We start from the raw sequence: 18,897 nt of genomic DNA on the forward strand, positions 1-18,897 counted from the left end.
AGTTTTCCAGTGTACACAGTGACGAATTTTCATAAAATTAAAAGGCAAATGAAAAACTAGAACATTTATAAAAATCTAAGGGAAAATTTAAATCCTCTAATTAACAGAGTTCCTTCATATTGCTAAGAAAGAAACTTCAATTTTTAAAGATCAAGAACATAACTAAGAAGGATAAAAACAGTTCATTTTCAGTAGTAAGAAACATAAATTAAAGCAACAATTCACTTGTGATCTGGCAGTTAGACAACAGTTAAAAAGTGACAACCGCCCAGTTTTAATAAGAATGCAGTGAAGTAGGCATGTCATTTTACCACCAATGAGAGTAAGTTGCTAGAAATTCTCTGAAAGGCAATTTGCAATATATAGAAAGTGACATTGAAATGATTGTGATTTTGACTGGAGGTGTGGCTCAAGCAGTAGAGTCCTGCTTTGCAAAGCCCTGAGTTCAAACCCCAGTCCCACCAAAACAAAAACAAAAAAAGCCCAACTCAATTAGCTGGGTGCCAGTGGTTCACACCTGTAATACTAACTACTTGGGAGGCTGAGATTGGGAGGATAGCAGTTCGAGGTTGGCCCAGGCAAATAGTTCATGAGATCCGCATCTCCAAAATAACCAGAGAAAACTGGAAATGTGGCTCAAGTAGCAGAATGCCTGCTTTGCAAGCACAAAGTCCTGAGTTCAAAACCCAGTATCACCACCAAAAAAAAAAAAATGTGGTAATTTTAACCAATAATTTTACATCTGGAAGTTTGTCTTTAAAAATGATCAATCATAAAAAAAATAGAAAGGAAAAATGATTACTTTTTTTTATGTACATGGGTTTCATCAAGTTATTTATAAAAGCAAAAATGAGGAAAGAAACTAAAAATCAAAAATAGAGGAAGAAAAATATACTACATCCATACAAATAAATTTTATATATATCCATTAATACACATATTCATTGACACATTTATTGACAAGAAAATGTTTATGATAATTCATTAGAGGACAAAAACATTTTTCAAAATAACATGTACGAACCCATTTTTGTGAATATATAAGAGCATCTGGGTGTGAGAACAAAAAATAATTGGAAGGTTGTATATGAATCTGTCAACACTAGCTATCTTTGTGTGGTGGGATTATGGGTAATTTTTTTCCTAATTTTTCTTCAATGACTTTTTATTAAGTATGAACCAAATATTATGATTCAAGATTTTAGAAATTTGATTGTTCTATCTTGTTTTGTTCTAAACAAATAGCTATGGAAAACAGTTAAAAATTCTAAAATATTGTTTTATTTAATCTTTGTATAAGCCCTCTGTGGTTAATATCATTACAACACAGGCTCATTTTACAGACAAATAGTCAGAGAAGCTAAGTACACTGTCCAATGGTAGTGGTAGAATCACTGCCTGTCACTGTCATCTTGAACAAATTAATGGGGAACCCTGCAAATGAAGATAAATCCAGTCTTAAGCAAGGCCATGTCCTTCCATGAGCTAACAGCTGTGAAAATGTTGTGCACCCAATGTTGGATCCAAACCAGACCAAAATGGGTTGACGCACGACTCACACACTGGTGGTGCTTAAGGAGTTTGGCTGATGTCCTTGTATCTCTTCTGCCTCTTCTGTACCTGGCCTCAGGAAGGAGTGCCTGTCTTTATAACTTGGGGCTCTGTTCGGGTTCTCTGGACAGGACAGCCTCTCGCTCACCCTCTTCAGGCTTAGTGGTTTGTTCTGCAGTACGCTGAGTCTCCAGCTAAGAGAGGGCCATCCAGTAGACATTTGAAGGAACTCCCTTCAGCAAACCCAGCAGCAGGCCCCCATGGAGAGGCCTAACGATGAGAGTTTAGATTGGAATGCTCTTCTGCTGCCCTTTGCAACAATGAATTGAGGAAAACACTGCAAATTAGCATTTCTTGGTGTGGAATTCAGTTACTCCCCCACTCACATTTTTTTATTGTAAACCCCTTTGAGACTGGACTCAGAGAGTGGATTGATGAGGAACCCAAATCAGGCATGAAAGTGATTTGGATGCACAAGTGTTGTCAGTGTAGTACGCTACAATTTTCCTGTCATTTTGTTATCTGTTTCAAGCCTTTGATGTTCGAGGGTTCTTAAAATCTCTCCAGGTTAGCATTCCTTTCCAAGCTAGGGATGGGAATGTCGCTCAGTGATAGAATGCTTGCCTAGCATGCGTCAGGCTCTGGATTCTGGATTCAATCCCCAACAACACACACACACACACACACACACACGCACACACGCACACACATCTCTCACAGTTGCTCTCAAGCATGCCTGCACCACTTACTTGTCTGGTATACCATTTGATAAGAATGGAAGATGGGGCAAGAAGAACAAGAGAGATATTTTGCTTAGAGTGTTGATATTGAAAATAAAGCTTTATCATCAAGTTATTATCAAAATAATAGCTACCAACTACTCCACATCTCTAGTGACTTAAAGCAACCATGGCTCTTCTCACACATATGTGGCTTTTCTTGAGGTCAACTGTTCTATGCTGGGCAATGTTGGTCTTAGACCCTTGCTCTAGGTTGCGCCCAGGTCTTTCAGATGTGATTCTCATCTTTCTTGGCTGGGCAGTCTATCTAAAACATGATCTTCTCATGATGATAACGAATTGTAAGAGGGCACGTTCCCCCCGGAACCGTGGCATTCACTTGACTCATATAATCGTAGAATCATATCTACCATTCATCCAATAGCTAAAGAAAGTCCCTTGATCACAATAGGGAAGGAAATATGTCTTCCAGAGTGGGCTATTCCCTGATATCCTTCCATCCCGCTTGACTTCTTACCTAACTGCACGTCTTCCCCAAAGTCTTATCCAATCTTTTGAAACTATGGAAGAGTCAATCCCACTAAGAAAGCTTTGTTGTTTCTTGTCCCTTTGCACCATGTTCCCCATCCCCAAGTAGTTATTGTGAGCATATAATTCATTGTTCAAACTTGATACTTTGATAGAAGAGGGATCACTACTGATCATGATGCCAGGACAATAGTCATTAACCTGGGTTGGCCATAGGGTGAAAGTATAATCATCGTATTGATAGTATGAGAGCCACAAGGCAAGCTGACTCCACAAATCAGGAGCAATGTCCAGGGGAGAATTCTAAGCCCCTGATTTACCTCTATAGAATAATCTTTGATGTTGAACCAAAGAGACCTGGGTTCAAATCCTGGCATAACCACTTTCATTTACTTATCTAGCCTGAGCTTAATGAGTCTTTTTTTCAGTCTAACAGTATAAATATTGATGGCTACCTCACCAGAAATTTGGGGTAACTTTTATAACAGGATGTTAAAAATTAGCCTATTTCGACCCAAGTTTTTTGTGAGGTCCCAAGAACATATGAACTAAATATTTCTACTTCCCACTGTCTGATTTCTTCCAAGAGAAATATGAGACCACCTCTGAAGGACGTGCAAAACAAGGGAGTGACACAGTTCTCCTCAATGTCCACGAGGACTAGGCTGGGAATAGCCAGTTTCAGGATGGCAGTGGGCCCAGTTTCCCCTGGCAGTATGGTTCAGACACTTCCCCCTCACCATGAGCGGCCACTGAAGACCTAGACAGGGGTCTCCACAGCCTGTAGCCAAGAAGGCTGATGTCTGACAGCCCATGAGGAAAGAAGGGCAGTGACTGAAGCAGTAGAGAAGAAAGAGTATATGCCCTGGTCAAGGAAGAGGACCCCAGGAAGGGAGAGGCAGTATGGAGAGGACAGCTTACAGGGGCCGAGTGACCTTTCAGAACTTCAAACCCCAGCTGACCAGGGCTGAAGTAACAAACTTAAGAGACTTTCAGGGATGCCAGGAAGGCATAAACTCCACCATGAAAGCTTTAGCCAAGAGCCCCACAGCAGCTCTCTCTCCATAGTCAGATCTAGGAAGCAGGGAACAGCTTGGTGCAGTGACACATGCCTGTAATCCCAGCTATTCGAGAGGCAGAGGTAAGAGGCTGGTTCTGTGCAAAAGCACAAGACCCATTCAAAAGCAAAGTAAAGCAAAATGGACTGGGGGTATGATGATATAGCGGAAGTGTTACAGCATTTGTCTAACAAGTACAAAGTCCTGAGTTCAAGTCCCAGGAATTCCCAGGAAAAAAAAAAAAAAGGACCTCAGCTCTGAATCTACTCAGCCACACCCAAACACACCTCTTCTCCCTCCACCTCTATTTTCAGGAGTCGGAAGCCTCAGCCAGAAGTTAGAAAGAAAGGCTGGCAAAGTGGACCACATTCCTCTCCCTAGGTACAGACAGCAGGGGGCGGGCCAAGGGCAAGAAGTTTTACTTAAAATTACAAGGACTGGACTGCTAGATGTGGACATATTCATTTCCTGAAATGAAAGTTAGCATGGCAGGAGTAATGAATGTTTTCTGAGAATGAGCACGTGCGTGATTAGGCTGTCCTGGATTTTCTTCCAGGGGCTGGGGATGAATTAACACCCCAGTTGAGACTAGAGATGCCACCCTATTGCACCCTACAACTGCTGCTTGTCCAATGAGCCAGGCCTCAGGTATGGCAAAATCATAGAGGCTCAGTGAACGCTAATTCTCCACCAGGAAGTGGGTACCTCACGTGCCTCCTTTGAGGCTCTCAAAGACCCTTCAGGGACCCCCAGACCCAGTTTTGAAAGCCACCATCATAGAGCTTTCACACAACATTCTGTTTCCCAGTGGTTGGAAGACATTATTTCACTGCAGAGAAATAGCTGGCCTGCTGAGAAGTTGCTTCTTTCTGTTTAGATTTTAGATGCTCATGAAAGAATGAACTATAACTCCAATCCTCAAAGGTAGAAAACTCTGTGGCAACTGCTCCTAGACCTTAGGAGAAATATGGGACGAGGGAAGAAAAACCACTTAGCACTCAACCTTCTCTCCCTGCTTCTCTCTGGCCTGCCTCCTTTTATTGTTTGAAAATCTTTTAAGTGATGTCAACACAAAGGGTGAAAGCCCCAACTTTTGGGTAATTCTGCAAGTGGAACCTTTAGCACTGTGGCAGGGCCAACACAAAAAATAAAAGCATCCAAGCAGAGGGGATTTCGTACAGGGAATGGCTACACAGGTGTTATAGTTAACACAAGAACTGACTGTCTGTATTAGAGCAAAAAGGGCATCCTTGCAAGAAACAGAGACTGGATTGCAAAAAGGAAAGTAGGGTCTTGCAGCAGCTAGAGGAAGCTAGCTGTGCCCAGGCCTGGCCACAGTGCACCCTTCAATAGCCTATGGTGGACAACCCAGGGGCACCTGGGATAGCAGGGGTGCAGGAAGACTGAGCTGGAAGAGGCAAAAGTACTGGGAAAATATGGGGCCTCAACTAGATGAGAAAATGTTCCCTTCCTTCTTCTTCTTTTCCCATCTCCTTCCCTGCCTCCCACTGGCAGGTGAATCTTGCAGAAGGTTTGGGGATGTGCAGTCCACCCAGTGTCACAGAGTGGAGCAAGTGGGCTGGGAGCTGACAGATCATTATTTACACAGCAGGAATCACTGAACTCCTTTCTGATGAGCCTGGAACACACGGCAGCCAACCTGGAGCGCCAGGATGGAGGGACTCAGAGGGGTTGAAGACCCACAGCATGCAGTTGGTGGCTACAAGGAGACGAGTGTCCTGGGAACAGAGGTCACCTGAGGACACCTCTTAGCTTGTACACAGCAACGGAGATCCAGGTCCAGGTGGATTGTCCACAAGGCCTCAGCTGGATTGCAGCCTCACTTCACTGTGTCCTTGACACCCTGAGATCCACCTCATCCCAAACTGGTGACTATTTACCAAATCTTCATCAATCCTTCCTAGACTGTCTTTGGGAATCCTTTCCCAAAGGATCAGAAAAGCCCAATAAACAGAATTCACCTTCTAAAAATGAGGCCTTTCCCCAGGAGGACCAGGGAGGACAGCCTCTCTCTGTGAGCCCCACATGAGCTCCATTCACACTGAAAGCGTTATTCCAAGGTAAACAGTAAATGGAAATCCACACGTAAATCAAAACCTTTCAAGACTCTTAAGCATGTTTGGTGTTGTATCTTTGCTGCATCAAAACCTTGATCATATTGTCTGGAAAGGACAGTAAATGCTATGGAAAAACGGCCCTTCCGCCCTATATGAAACTACCCAGGAATTACTTTTTGTCTTTGCAAAGAACTAAGGCAGAAACACTCCTGTGAGCATCTCACCCCATCCCTACCTGTCTGTAACTAGTTGCCAGTCATCCTGGGCGTTCTTCCTGCAGCAGCCCTTTCTCTTCTCCTGCCCTGAGTCCTCTAGTTAAGCAGTGCAGGCCCCCCAGAGGCCCGTTTGCAGCTAATTAGATTAGCAGTGTGTTCATCTGGAAAGATATTTGTAGTTCAATAAAGAGAATGTGAGGAATCAGAACCGGAAACAAAAGGTTCTGAACCTCATTCTGCAGAGGGTGGAGAATCATTAGGCATTAGCTTCTCTGCAAGATATCTATACCTTAGGGGTCAGGTTCAAGTCCAGCTACCTGTCTCCTGGAAGACCTCAACTTACAAAGGCTTTGAATAAAAACAGAGTGCATCCAAAAATGCTCTCATGCTAGGTTTTTGGTTTTTTTCGTTTCAAAGGAGGAAAAATCACTGCTTGAGTTGCATTGTTGAAAAAGAAGTAAGTAGAGAGATCATGGAAGCCAGCCCTCCCACCTTTTCCTCCATCTGTTGGAAAATTATTTCCAAAATATTAAATGCTGTGTTTCATTGAACCAGAATTGCATGACAAGCTGGGGGAAGGAAGTGGAGGGAGAAAAGCGATCCTGAAATACAATTTCCCAAATGTTTATTTTGCTCGTGAAGACTGTTGCCTGTCCTATTATAAAATCTCAGCACGACCCCTGGCAGGCTGTTGTCTGAAGGGTAAGTAGCGCAGATTGAATTTCGTGCTGTGTCAAGGGCAAAATGAATCCTTAATCTGGCTGCAGAAAATGCATATTCGCCCCAGAGCAAAGCAGCTCTGTCTTTCAAGCCCCTGCCTGCTTCGTTGCTCTTTGAGATGATTCTGTCTGCGTGGGAGTCTTTATTAGCCTGCAAACAGCACAGGCAGGATCAGAGCTCTCGCCCCACTCTCTCGCCTGCCTTGCCTCCCCCTCTCTGGATTTATCAGGGCACTTAAAGCTTCCACTAACCAGAAAGGCAGATTTTCATGGTTCATATAAAATATGGAAATTCTGAGTTAACTTCATGTCTACTCCAGAAATATCTAAAGCATTTGAGTACTTTTTTATTATTTTTTTAAGATGAGGAAGAGCTGCTGTTAAAAAACTGGACAAAATTACATTTTTCTGCTCTTCTGATGTCTTGCAGACTAGCAGTTTAAAGATGCTAAATATAAGAAGGGAACCTTCAATCCTAGTTACCTCTCATTTGTTCTGAAGTAAAAGAGAGATCTGTTTGCTGTGATGAATTCTTTTCTCCAGCAGTCACCAGGCCACACAACACAGAATGTTCTTCTGTTCCCTTTCCCTGTCCGAGAACACAGGGAGAGGGCTCTTCTGTTCTGATCAATTCAGTGCCCTTCCCTGCTCAAGGTGACATTTGGGTCTCTCACCTGCCAGTATGGTAGGGTGCACTTCTAGGCTCATTCTTCTGAAAACACCCATCATTTTAGCCCTCACTGCTTTCTAACAGAACTAAAAAGCCAAACAACTGTGGTTATGAAAAGCTGTAAGATGAAATTATTTTACGCCCCCATATTTCTGAAAGGCATTTATAATTACTCAGCCCACGTGCCTGCTCTCCCAGCAGCACCTGAGATGGAGAACTGCAGCTTGAGTCACCCTACACCTCTGCTATCAAAAGTGCCACTACAACTAGAAAATATCTTGCCCTCAAATTAACTATACCTACCACTCTGTTTCACTCACCCCTAGGTTAGCCATAAAAATGGGTCTCATGGAACTAATTCATCACAAGGGAAATGCCTAGACTCTCAAGTCGATTGGAACATGGAAAGAGGAAATTCTGATATTTAAAAAAAAACTTAGGATGATTGGAATTGATTTCTATACACCACATTCAGTAGTCTTTTCAATTGTCTAATGCCTTCTGGGACATGAGGGGTGGGGGCATGGAAGGCAGAGATTATCTAACCCAGTCCTAGACAAATGTTTGGGGATCAAAGCCAGCTTCTGTATGATTTCCTGGAGATTTCCTACTTAGGCAATGGTTGGGGAACTAGTCAAACAGATAAACTAAAGTGTAATTCCTAGAGAAAAACCAAGAGGTCATAGTATGAAATACAAGGCGCAAGGATTCCAGAATGAGATATTGAAGACAGCACCACCAAGTCAAGAATTTGTAGGCTGGTGTATAAAGAGCTCAAAGTAAAGTAGACCAAGAGGTAGCAAAGAAGTCATGGTCTCATATATTTGAGAGGCAGCAAGAATGAGTGGATAAGTTAGCCTTTCTTAAAGGCCAGTTATTAACCAGGCAGGATATAAGCTCCACTGATGTAACAAAGAATCCAGAAATTCAGTGACTTAAGATGGAAGTGTATTTTCCTCTCATAATCACCCAGAGGGATGGAGTTCAGGATGAGAAGACAGTTACGCCACCTTCAATATGCAGCTTCCATCCTTGGGTCTAAGCTGGCCACTCCTGGGATAGTCATCTCCTACCTATAAGAAAGAAAAAGGGCCAAGTGAGCACACACATACCCTTAGGGAGAGTTTGACAAAGAGGTGGCACATGTCATTCTCTCTTGCACACCATTGTAAAGGACCTAATCACATGCCACACCAGGCTGTGACAGAGACTGAGCATAGTCCCTGCCTGGGAAGCCATGTGTCTAACTATCACTACTTTATTATTAGAGATAGAGACAATAGATAAGAGTGGATGAATGGGACTCTAGAGGTAAAAAACAGTCTGTAGCCTTTTGGAGCTTGAAGTTGGGAAGATAAACAAGTAAACTCACAATCATACTAGTAATATAAACTAAATATTACCATGTGTTGATCAAATACCAGATGTCATTTTTAGCATTATCTCAATACTTGTTATGGTCTGCATGTTGGTGTCTCTCAAAAATTCATACTTGGAACCTCATAACCAATACTGACAATATTAAGGGGTGGGGCCTCTGGGAAATAATTAAATCTTCAAATCTTCACTCTCAAGAAAGGGATCAGTGTTCTTATAAAAGAGGTTCTAGGAAACTCTCTTGCTCTTTTCTCCATATGAGCACCCAGCAAACCCTCAGCAGACACTGAATCTGCTGATGTCGTGAACTGAGACTCCTCAGTCTTCATTAGACATGACCAGCCTTGAAGCTAGAGGCATGGCTCATGTGGTAGAGTGCCTACCTAGCAAGCACAAGACCTTGAGTTCAAACCCCATTACTGCCAATTAAAAAAAAAAAAAAAGAAGTGACCTGTCTCCATAAGGGGGAGCCATAAATTTCTGTAGTTTTTAAATCACCCAGTCTAAGGTATTTTGCTATAGCTGCCTCAGGATTGACTAAGACAATACTGAAAAGTTCATTCTCACGTATATTTGCAGATAAAGAAACTGATACTTAGAAAGTTTGACCAACTTATCCAAGGAAATGCTGTTAAACATGAGCCCTAATATAAAATGAGTCTGTCAGACTCTAGAATAGAGGTCTGGAAACTACAGTCCTTGGGTTTATTTATATTATTATCTGATCCTTTCCAGAAAAAACTGGCCAACTTTGCCCTGTGTTCATGTGTGAGGAGTAATTAGCAAAGCATGCACAAGGTGTAGTGAGAACAAGGAAGAGGACTCATTAACAGGGGAAGGGAAGGGCAGTCAAGGAAGTTGAAGAGGGAGTCAAGATTTAGCTAAGTCACCACCCAAGAATAGCAAATGACCAATGAGACAGTAGAGCAAGAGGAGGCACTTGAGACAAGGCTAGAGGTCTAAGGGAAAGTGGTATGATGAGGGATTGCAGGTGGTTGAGTGGGTTAGGAGAGGGGGATGAAAGAGGGTTTGGGGGACTGGCTGATGTCCTGTAGAAGGTGACATTGAATAGCTACAGTAGCCTGGAGATCAGCATTTTCCAAACTTGGCTAATCATGGCATTCAGGTCACTTACTAAAAATGAGTCTAGGGCCTTGTGGTGTTGGTGACAAGGCTACTGAATCAGGGTTTGTACTTTCAAGAAGCTCCCCACAAGTTTCTGGGAGACAAGGCTGAAGATGGAAGGAGAGTGAGAGGCATGGCCCCTGGCCAGAGGCTATGACAATAACCCAGAGGGATCCTAAGTGTAGTTCTGGAAGGGTACAGCAGCGAGGTTTTGTGACAGCCTCTCGGTATAAGATGGAATAGAAGAAGAAAACAAAATAATTGTTTATGATCAAGACAGTGAAGAGTGAGAGCCGAGTGCAGGCTTAATCACTAAGGGGGCCCAGCGAGGTCTCGTCCCCACTCTCACCTCTGTAACTTGAATGTAAACTTGGGCTTCATCAGGTGTCAAATTCCGAAAATGACCTCCCAGAAAAGAAAAATGCCCAACATCTCAGACAAATGGCACCTTGGCTGTTTGAGAAATGACCAAACTTACACAAAATCAAAGACATGAGAAGAGGCAACTTTTATAACATGCATCTTTTGTTGTTCATTTCTGGCCCTTGGAGGATTTACTTTTCCTGTTTGTGAAAAAATTTGTTTCACTGGCTTTGAGAAAGAATTGACTTGTGATTATCTTTTGTAAAAGCAGAACATTTTAAACTCATGCTTTCTTGCTTTTATGAGTCTGGCTACAGTTCTACAATAACCCTGAAAAAAATGATGGTGAGAATTGGTAGAAAGAGTCTGTACAATATGTTCTCATTTGGTATGAGGTAGTTAGATAAATGCATCCTTCAACTCAGTCATTGAATAAATAAATCATAGAGTTAGCGCTTAAATAATAAATAATAGAAAAGGGAAAAGGAAAAAACTAAGAGGAGCTGACAAGGTAAAAAATAAAAACAGGCAAAATGATGAAAGATTGAGCATTGCCCTGCTGTTCTCCCCTTTGTATTTACAGGTCATATTTTGCTAGAATTCTTTTTTTGACTGTCTTCACTGCCCTCTTAAGTCATAGGGTCAAAGATAAAATGTTATACCTTTTCTCTCAAAATTGCTTATCTAGCTCAAGCTGAAGTTTAAATGTGCATCAAAACATACTGAGAAGTTATTGTATGTAGCATATATGAAGCTGCTAAATTTGAGGGTAATTCAACAAACAGCAGTAGATAATATACTTGGTGTTTGTTGGTCTTCTTTGGACATAACATGAGGAATTTAGTTTTGGGGTTTTACAGGTGGAATTCCATTGTTTGAACTACTTCTCCCTTACTCCCTCTTTCTAGTCTTACAGGATACACTCTCTTGGTCTGTTTGGGCTGTTATAACAAAATATCTTAGACTGAGTAATTTATGAACACCATAAATTTATTACCCACAGTTATAGATGCTGGTAAGTCCAAGATCAAGGCACAAAAGATTTGGTGTCTGGTGAGGTTATGCTCTCTGCCTCAAAGATGGTCATTTCCAGCTGTGTTCTCATGTGATGGAAGGGAACAAGGGAGCTTGCTTGAGCCTCTTTTATGAAGGCACTAATCCTATTCATGATGGTGGAGCCCTGATGACTTAATCACTTCTCTAAAGCCCCATTTCTCAATGCTGTCAGCATTAGTATTACATTTTAACACCTGAATTTTAAGGGGGCACAAACACACTATAGCATTCATATTATATAATGCTACTTTTAAGATCCCTTCCCCAAATCCCCACATGTAACATACATGTCCCTTCTATATACTGTCATCGTATCCTGGAGTTTTCTATTAATATTCTAATAGCCAACTTTTATTAAGCACTTACCTTGTAAACTTTGTACATGGGTTATTTTTTAGCCCTTTCAACCAACCAGTGAGATAGGTACCATTATTAATTCATCTTTATTGGTAATATAACCATAACACAGAGGGATTAAGGAATCTCTTCAAGGTTACCAGTGTCCCTTATATAGTGAACTCTATGAAAAGCCCATGACTTCCTGATGTGCTGATATGATATTCAACAGGCTGCTGGTACTTGATGTATTCTCTCTCTCTCTCTCTCTCTCTCTCTCTCTCTCTCCCTCTTTCTCTCCTATGAGAAAGAATCCCTATGGTGATTCTTCCCTCAACATGAGACGCATCTCATCTCATGCATGTGAGATTATAAGGTTTAAGGTTTACAAACCAAACCCACAGAGTTAAATTACTTTCTTGGGGTTGTCTACATCAAAGTGTCATTTTCTGAGCGTTGTGCCGGCTGATCTAGTTAAGCCTGAGATTACAGAGGCAGAAGGCAGATGATGTATCCTCTAGGGGGCTCTTCAGCCCCCTAGAACTTTGTCTGCTGACGCTGTTAAAAGCCATGTACATTGAGGACCAATGTACATGGTCCTCAGCATCTACCTTTCCAGTGTACACAGGTCAGAACATGCCTTGGGATGTGAGTGGGGCGTGCATGTATTTGTAGAACCACGTGTTATTTCAGTATTTATGCCAAAAATACTCACTCAGCACTCTTCACACATTAGACATGGCCTCCATAAAAGAGATAAGGAAAAGATGGTAGCAACTCTCAGGTTACCTGTAGATTTCTGAATTTTTTATACCAAGCAATTTCTGAGCGATCGTCCCCTAAATAGGCATCTGGGAAGTCTTATGTTCAACAGCCAGTAAAGTCAACTGTGCCCATTTTGTAATTTCTTGGTATTTGGCAGCTTGGGAGAAAAGCACAATGAGTTGCTAAGGCCAAAGATGTTGAGGATCTTTCCTGCTCTAAGCCTCTCCCTTCCCAATTCCATCAAAATCTGGGTTCAAGTCCCAGCCCCACTATTTATCAGCTCTGTAAACTTGGCAAATCATTCCAACTCTCCTGTGTCCTGTCCACCTGGGGACCTAGCTCTCTGGGGCCCTACATTGTATTCTATTGGTGGTGATTTTTCTACTAATGGAGAACACAGAATTCCACCATGGGTCGTATCCAGCATCCAGAGGTACCCATAGTAAAAGGGGCCTCCTACACCTATTATTGGGTTAGGGTTTGATCATTTAATTTGCTGCTGTTTGTTTGAAGTGCAAGTAGTTGCTCTTTTTCAAGAGATAATATCCAGCATCTGACAAGTGGTTGTTGCTCAAAAAGTTTTTATAACAGGCAGAGAAGGAAGAAAGGAAAGAGGATGACAATTCTTTGTTTCACAGAGTTCAGTTACTAAGTTAAACAATTTGGGCAAGTTTCCTGTCTCAGTGCCTGGTGCATAAGGGGATCTCAACATTAGTTCTGTTCCCCTCTCTGGCTAAAATACAATAGTTATGTAGGAAACATGGCACCTTCAAGTATCACCAGTGGGTGTACCTTCACTGTAGAATTTTTTCACATAGCAAAGCCCAAAGGAATGGGACTAGGGCAGGAAAGTTTGTATGAGGGCCAAGAAGGTCCCTTAAATTTTTATAATTTGATGTTTACATAAGGAAAGATAATGGGATAAATAGGGGACCTGAGCAATCAGGAGGCAATATGGTGGTGACTCTGTGGGACTGAATGGCATTAAAAAGAGAGAGAAAAAGTCTCAAGTGCACCACCTTCAGAGCAATGAAGGAGTCACAGGTCAATGGAACTGGGAAATCTATGGTCCCAGCACTACACAGCCTTTGTCTGATTCCCCAGCCTTGAGACTCTAGTTGCATTATCAAAACATCAACCCAAGAGCTATTGTCTTCTTTTGTTAAACCAACAATCCTCTGAGAGTTTAATCCTCTCAGAAATTCTCTGAGAGTTTAATTCTTAAGAAAAAAATAAATAACAATGGCTTATTTAACTGATGATATTTTTCATGTCTTTTTCCAACAGCAGTTACCTGTGTATTCCTCCAGGTGGTTATACACCGTTTGACAATAATCAGTGTAGGTCTAACCAGTTGGGCATATTAGACAAGGGAATGCACTACACAAATCATCACAGATTTGCAGGATGGGGAGGGTACATGTGTAAACAGTGAATAAAGCCCCTAAGGATCTTCTCTTTATCACTGATAGACCAGCAAAACTCAATGGCCCTGTGATTGAAGCCATTCCTCTTTTTCTCACTTAAGCTTTAAGGAATCCAAATATCAGTGGCTTGCTGAAGTGGAAGCTTAAAATTTTCACAAATCCCAGGTATAACATTCATTAAAAATGAGTGGGTTTTCCCAGTACATGGCAATGCAGCCATGGCAAGTGAAAATGTTATATAAAGTAGCATACATGTGCCAATTATGACATGAGAACATGCTTATGTTGATGGTAAAGTCAGAGGAAAACTGAAAGCAGTGCAGTAATTGACCTCTCATTAAGTAGCTCTGGCTCTTTAAACTTGAAAATTTATTTTCTTGGCAAATATTAAGTCTTTCCACAAATGTACATTTAAGATGAATTTCTGAGAATATAAATGCTCAAGAGGAATAAGCAGGAGTTGATGTAGGTGATCTTAATTTGCATTTTTCATGTCTGAAATACCTTGGGAATAATGTTTCGTGAGTAAGGCTTTTAGTGTCTAATGTAATCTGACTTAATTTAATCATTCACTTTTTGCTAAGATCTATCAAACATTTGCTATCAAGAGCTGTTACTCTTCATTTTTATCTACCAAATTTGCTAAGAAAGAAAAAAATATGTTGAGGCTATCATTGGACTACTCAAATCGCTTCTATTATCTATTATTATTATTTTTTTTAGTATTGTCAACCTTTTACCTCAATTTATTTTTTTTAATTGTTTTTACATTTAGTCACATGTGTATACATTGTTTGGGCCAACTCCTTCCCCTGGCCCCACTTCACTACTCTTAAAGTTGGGACAATCCTTTTAGAAAGGGACACAAGGTGGTCCATCCTTTACAGTTAGGAACAGTAAAACCTCACCACAACACTGTAAATGAAGTCTTAAACATTCAAACAGGAAAACACATAGCTTTGCATTATTTTGAAGTTAATCAAATTGCTAGGCTAAACCTATGCAGCTGGTCTGCCCAGGCCTTCCAGGGCTACATCTGTGAAATGCAAATTCACCCTGGACTCAGCTGTGATTCAGTACCTGCCACTGTCCTCTGCAGCTTAAATCCTACCAGGGGTAATTCCAGGGCTGACTGGGGCTCCCCAGAGAGTGGCAAGCATTCCAGAAATGTCCTAGGTAAGTGAGACTCAGAGAGAATGAGCTGGAAGAACACTGAGGGCATAGAGATCCAATTCCAAAAGCAGTTTCCTGCCATCTCCCCACCTGTCTAGTTCCCCCATTAAAGATAAAAACCTCATCCTCACCTAATTGAGAATATGGGCCATATAGAATATAGAACCCATTTCCAGTGGTGGTGTATTCAAATCATGGAGTCTTACTGAATTTGTAGAGTCATACATAGAAGACAGATCTAATTCATAGAGCAAAGCCCTTTCCCTACTTTGCTGGCACTGCTAGAACCCCACTATTGGACATGTCCTCCAATGGCAGCAGAACTCTTGTCTAACTCCTTCCTATAAAAAAGAAAGCAGCCCCATCCAGAACTAGAAACCTAGGTCCTTGCTCAGTTTCCAGGTCTGCAGTCAACATGACACAGATGACAGAGAGAAAAGGTGAGAGAATCATGTGGAGAAGGAATGTATCCCTTTCCTGACTTTTAATGCGTTTTACAGGTTACTGACTGGCTTAACACAGCTCATCAATTCTGCCTACATCTCACACGCCACTTGCTTACTCACTATCTCTGCTTAACACAGCTTAGGAGTTTCATCCATTCTATTTGTTTTTCTTGTCTTCTCTAGCAGAATTGAATATTCTCAAATCCTATAGCAAACACACATTATAAGCAGAAAGATGTAGGGGGAAATTAGATAAAAGGCAGAGAAAAGTTTTGCTTCATAATGGCAGGAGAAATAGAAACCAAAATAGAGAGTCAAAGGAAGAGTAGAGTTCTGAGCACAAAGTGGTAGGTGCCAATAACTGAAGCACCATGGTCCTCTGAGATCTTCTGGAAGCCTCCTTTCAATGAGTCTGTCTTTGTTTCTTTGAATGGGATAAGTCCTAATTAGTGCACCAGTACCCACAGTGTTAGATGTCACAGTTGGGATAAGAATGCGGATGGGGATCTTAAGTTTGGCACATAGAAGGAAGAGCAGAGGAAGCTCAGAGACCCATGGAAAATATTCAGATCATTATGGGTAGGTTTTGGGTTTGACACGTGTTTGTTGTATGGCTTATTTTGACAAGTAAATCAACATCTTAGAGGCATTCATCTCTTAGTACCTCCAAATAACAAAAACTACAAGCAAGTTGTTCAAATCAGGTCATATGTTAGTTTCCCAGGGCTCTGCAGTCTTGGTGGCTTGAAACAACAGAAACAAACTGTCTCAAAGTTCGGGAGGCTACATATCAAAAGTTAAGATGTCAGCAGTGTGGGTTCTTCCTCAGCAGTCTGAGAGATATCTAGTCCTTGTCTCTCTTTTAGCTCCTGATGATGGCTAGAATCCTTAGTATCTCTGCCTCTCTCTTACCACATGGTAGAGACTCTCTTTGTCTTTTTCTGTGTCTCTTTCTCTTCTTTTCATAAGGACCAGCCTTATTGGATAATGGTCCATTCTATTCCAGTGTGACCTCATCTTAACTAATTGTATCTGCAATGACCCTATTGACAATTAAGGTCACAAATCTGAGATACTGCTGGTTAAGATTTCAACATATCTTTTGGGGTGGGGGACATAACTCAACCCATAATGGTACAAAATTGAGAAATATAAATTTGTATTTTGAATTCTTATTCTCTCACACTCTAATAATAGAAAAATTCCTTGAGTTCTTCCAGGTATAAAGACTTATAGTAGATTATATACATTGCATGTGTAGTCAAAAAATGTAAACAGTGGCTATCTCATAATGATTGTCTTTTGGGGAAAGATGACAAGGAACTTTTACTTCTGTATTGTCTATCTCTATAATGTTTGAATTTTTATAACAGACATGTACTATTTTGTATTCAGAAAGCACAATAAAGACACATTTTCAAGAGGCTAACGAGAAGGAAGTATTGCTTTTCCCTTTCCCCAGAGTCAGACTTTCTGTAGGAAACAGGGTGAGAAATATCCTGGTGAGGAAGAAAGCAGGAAGGAGGGGTCTGTGATTTGTCATAAATCGTTATCTTCAGTTTAGCTTAAATTTTAAAATAGCATTAAAGGAGAACTCAAGGTTTTCATGCTTATCCAAAGAAATCAAGGATTTTTTAATGTTGAAAAATGCAGAGGCTTCCTACAGCCACTCATTGAGGTTTCCTGTCAGCCAAGGCAAAAAGGGAATGCTGGGATTTCTAGCCAAAGTACAATTCCTGGTTAAAATACAGGGCACTCAATCAAATTTGAATTTCAGATAAACAACAAATAAAATTTTAGTGTATCTGTGTCCCAATCGTTGCATGGGATATACATATACTAAAAATTATCCCTTGTTTCCCTAAAATCCAAAATTAAGTGAGTATCCTGTATTTTCATTTACTCAATCTAGCAGCATTATTCCAAGCACACCAGTTTAGATAGACTATTTCTAGAAATGAGACCATAGGATAGATTTGTTTCAGAGGCCACTATAGAAGGAACAGTAGGAGGTCACAGCTGACCATGTTTTCCTTCTGTGATTTTGCACCACCAGGCATAGAAATGTGGTTCAAATGAACCCATTTTTGGTCAACAGTGGGTAAAGGGCTCTTGACTCACATGAAATAGCTACAGAGGGTATCAATCCTTTTCTGTCGCTAATAACACAATGCCATAGACTGGGAATGTTATAAAGAAAAGACATCTATTTTGGTTCCTGGTTCTGGAGGCCCAAGGTCAAGGGGCTGCATCTTGTGGTGGTCTTCCTGGGTCAGAGTGCTGAAGTAGTGTAGGGATGCTACATGGTGACAGTGAGCATATGTGTATATGTCCCCTTGTCTCCCTCTTACAAAGCCTCCAGGATTCGACCGTGGGGCTCTACCTGGATGAACTGGTCTAATCTAATCAGTTCCCAAAAGCCCCACCTCTAAACACCATTGTTGGGGCAGGTGGAGAAGCTCAGGTAGAGCACCTACCTAGCAAGCGTGAAGCCCTGAATTCAAACCCCAGTGCTACCAACAAACAAAAAAAGAAAAAAAGAAACATAAACACCATAGTCAAACTAAGTTTCTATTGTCTTAACACCTCATATTGGAGATTCTACTCCTGCATGGGTTTCAGAGGGGGAAAAGCATATCCAAACCACAGCAAGTCTATGAACCTCCTGAAATCACAGGTTGTTTTGAGCGTGAATGGACGTTTATCGGGAAAGAGACCCTAATTAGATTCTCAAAAGCATCTGAGAACTCAGCATGGTCAGGGTCCCCATCTTATTGGCTAAAGGCATATCTCTGAACCAAGCAGAGGTATGTTGCAGGGTGTTGGGTATTATTTCTCAGGCAATCCACTTCTGATGACCTAAACTGAAAAATGGAGAAAAATGTCAGAAATTTTAAGGATAAGCAGTTTACCCGTCTTCTGAGAAACCCCTCTCAGATGTCTGAGATGTGCCACATGTTTCATAGGGAACTTCCCCGAAGCCAGTTGTTGGGTGGTGTCGATCATTGTGAATTCTCTGGTGAAAATTAAGGTCAAGCCATTTGCTTTAATTGTCAAAAAATTTAAAGAGAGAGACAGAAAGATAGCCAAAGAATATTGCTTAAGCCATGGATAATCTTACTGCCTATAGAAAACAAGTGACCATTTTGGTAATTACTACTTTATTTTTTGTCTTTAGCACTCCTTCCTCAATCTGCCAACAGCGCTTACTGATGAGCTGGACTGGCCTCAGTTCTCTGGTGTTACTGGATTTCTGGACTCTACTAGCGG

At 41.3% G+C, this 18,897-nt stretch overlaps 1 protein-coding gene across 2 annotated transcripts in view; it reads left to right on the forward strand.

Moving 5' to 3' along the window:
* Aoah (acyloxyacyl hydrolase) overlaps positions 1-18,897 on the forward strand; it is a 227,048-nt gene that overhangs the window by 108,641 nt on the left and 99,510 nt on the right. For both annotated transcript variants that reach the window (XM_074065287.1, XM_074065288.1), the window contains exon 12: positions 18,806-18,897. In XM_074065287.1, the coding sequence (XP_073921388.1) occupies positions 18,806-18,897 (92 nt within the window). The remainder of the gene's footprint in view (positions 1-18,805) is intronic.

The sequence above is a fragment of the Castor canadensis genome, chromosome 2, assembly GCF_047511655.1.
Source record: "Castor canadensis chromosome 2, mCasCan1.hap1v2, whole genome shotgun sequence".
In the NCBI taxonomy this organism is placed as follows: domain Eukaryota; kingdom Metazoa; phylum Chordata; class Mammalia; order Rodentia; family Castoridae; genus Castor; species Castor canadensis.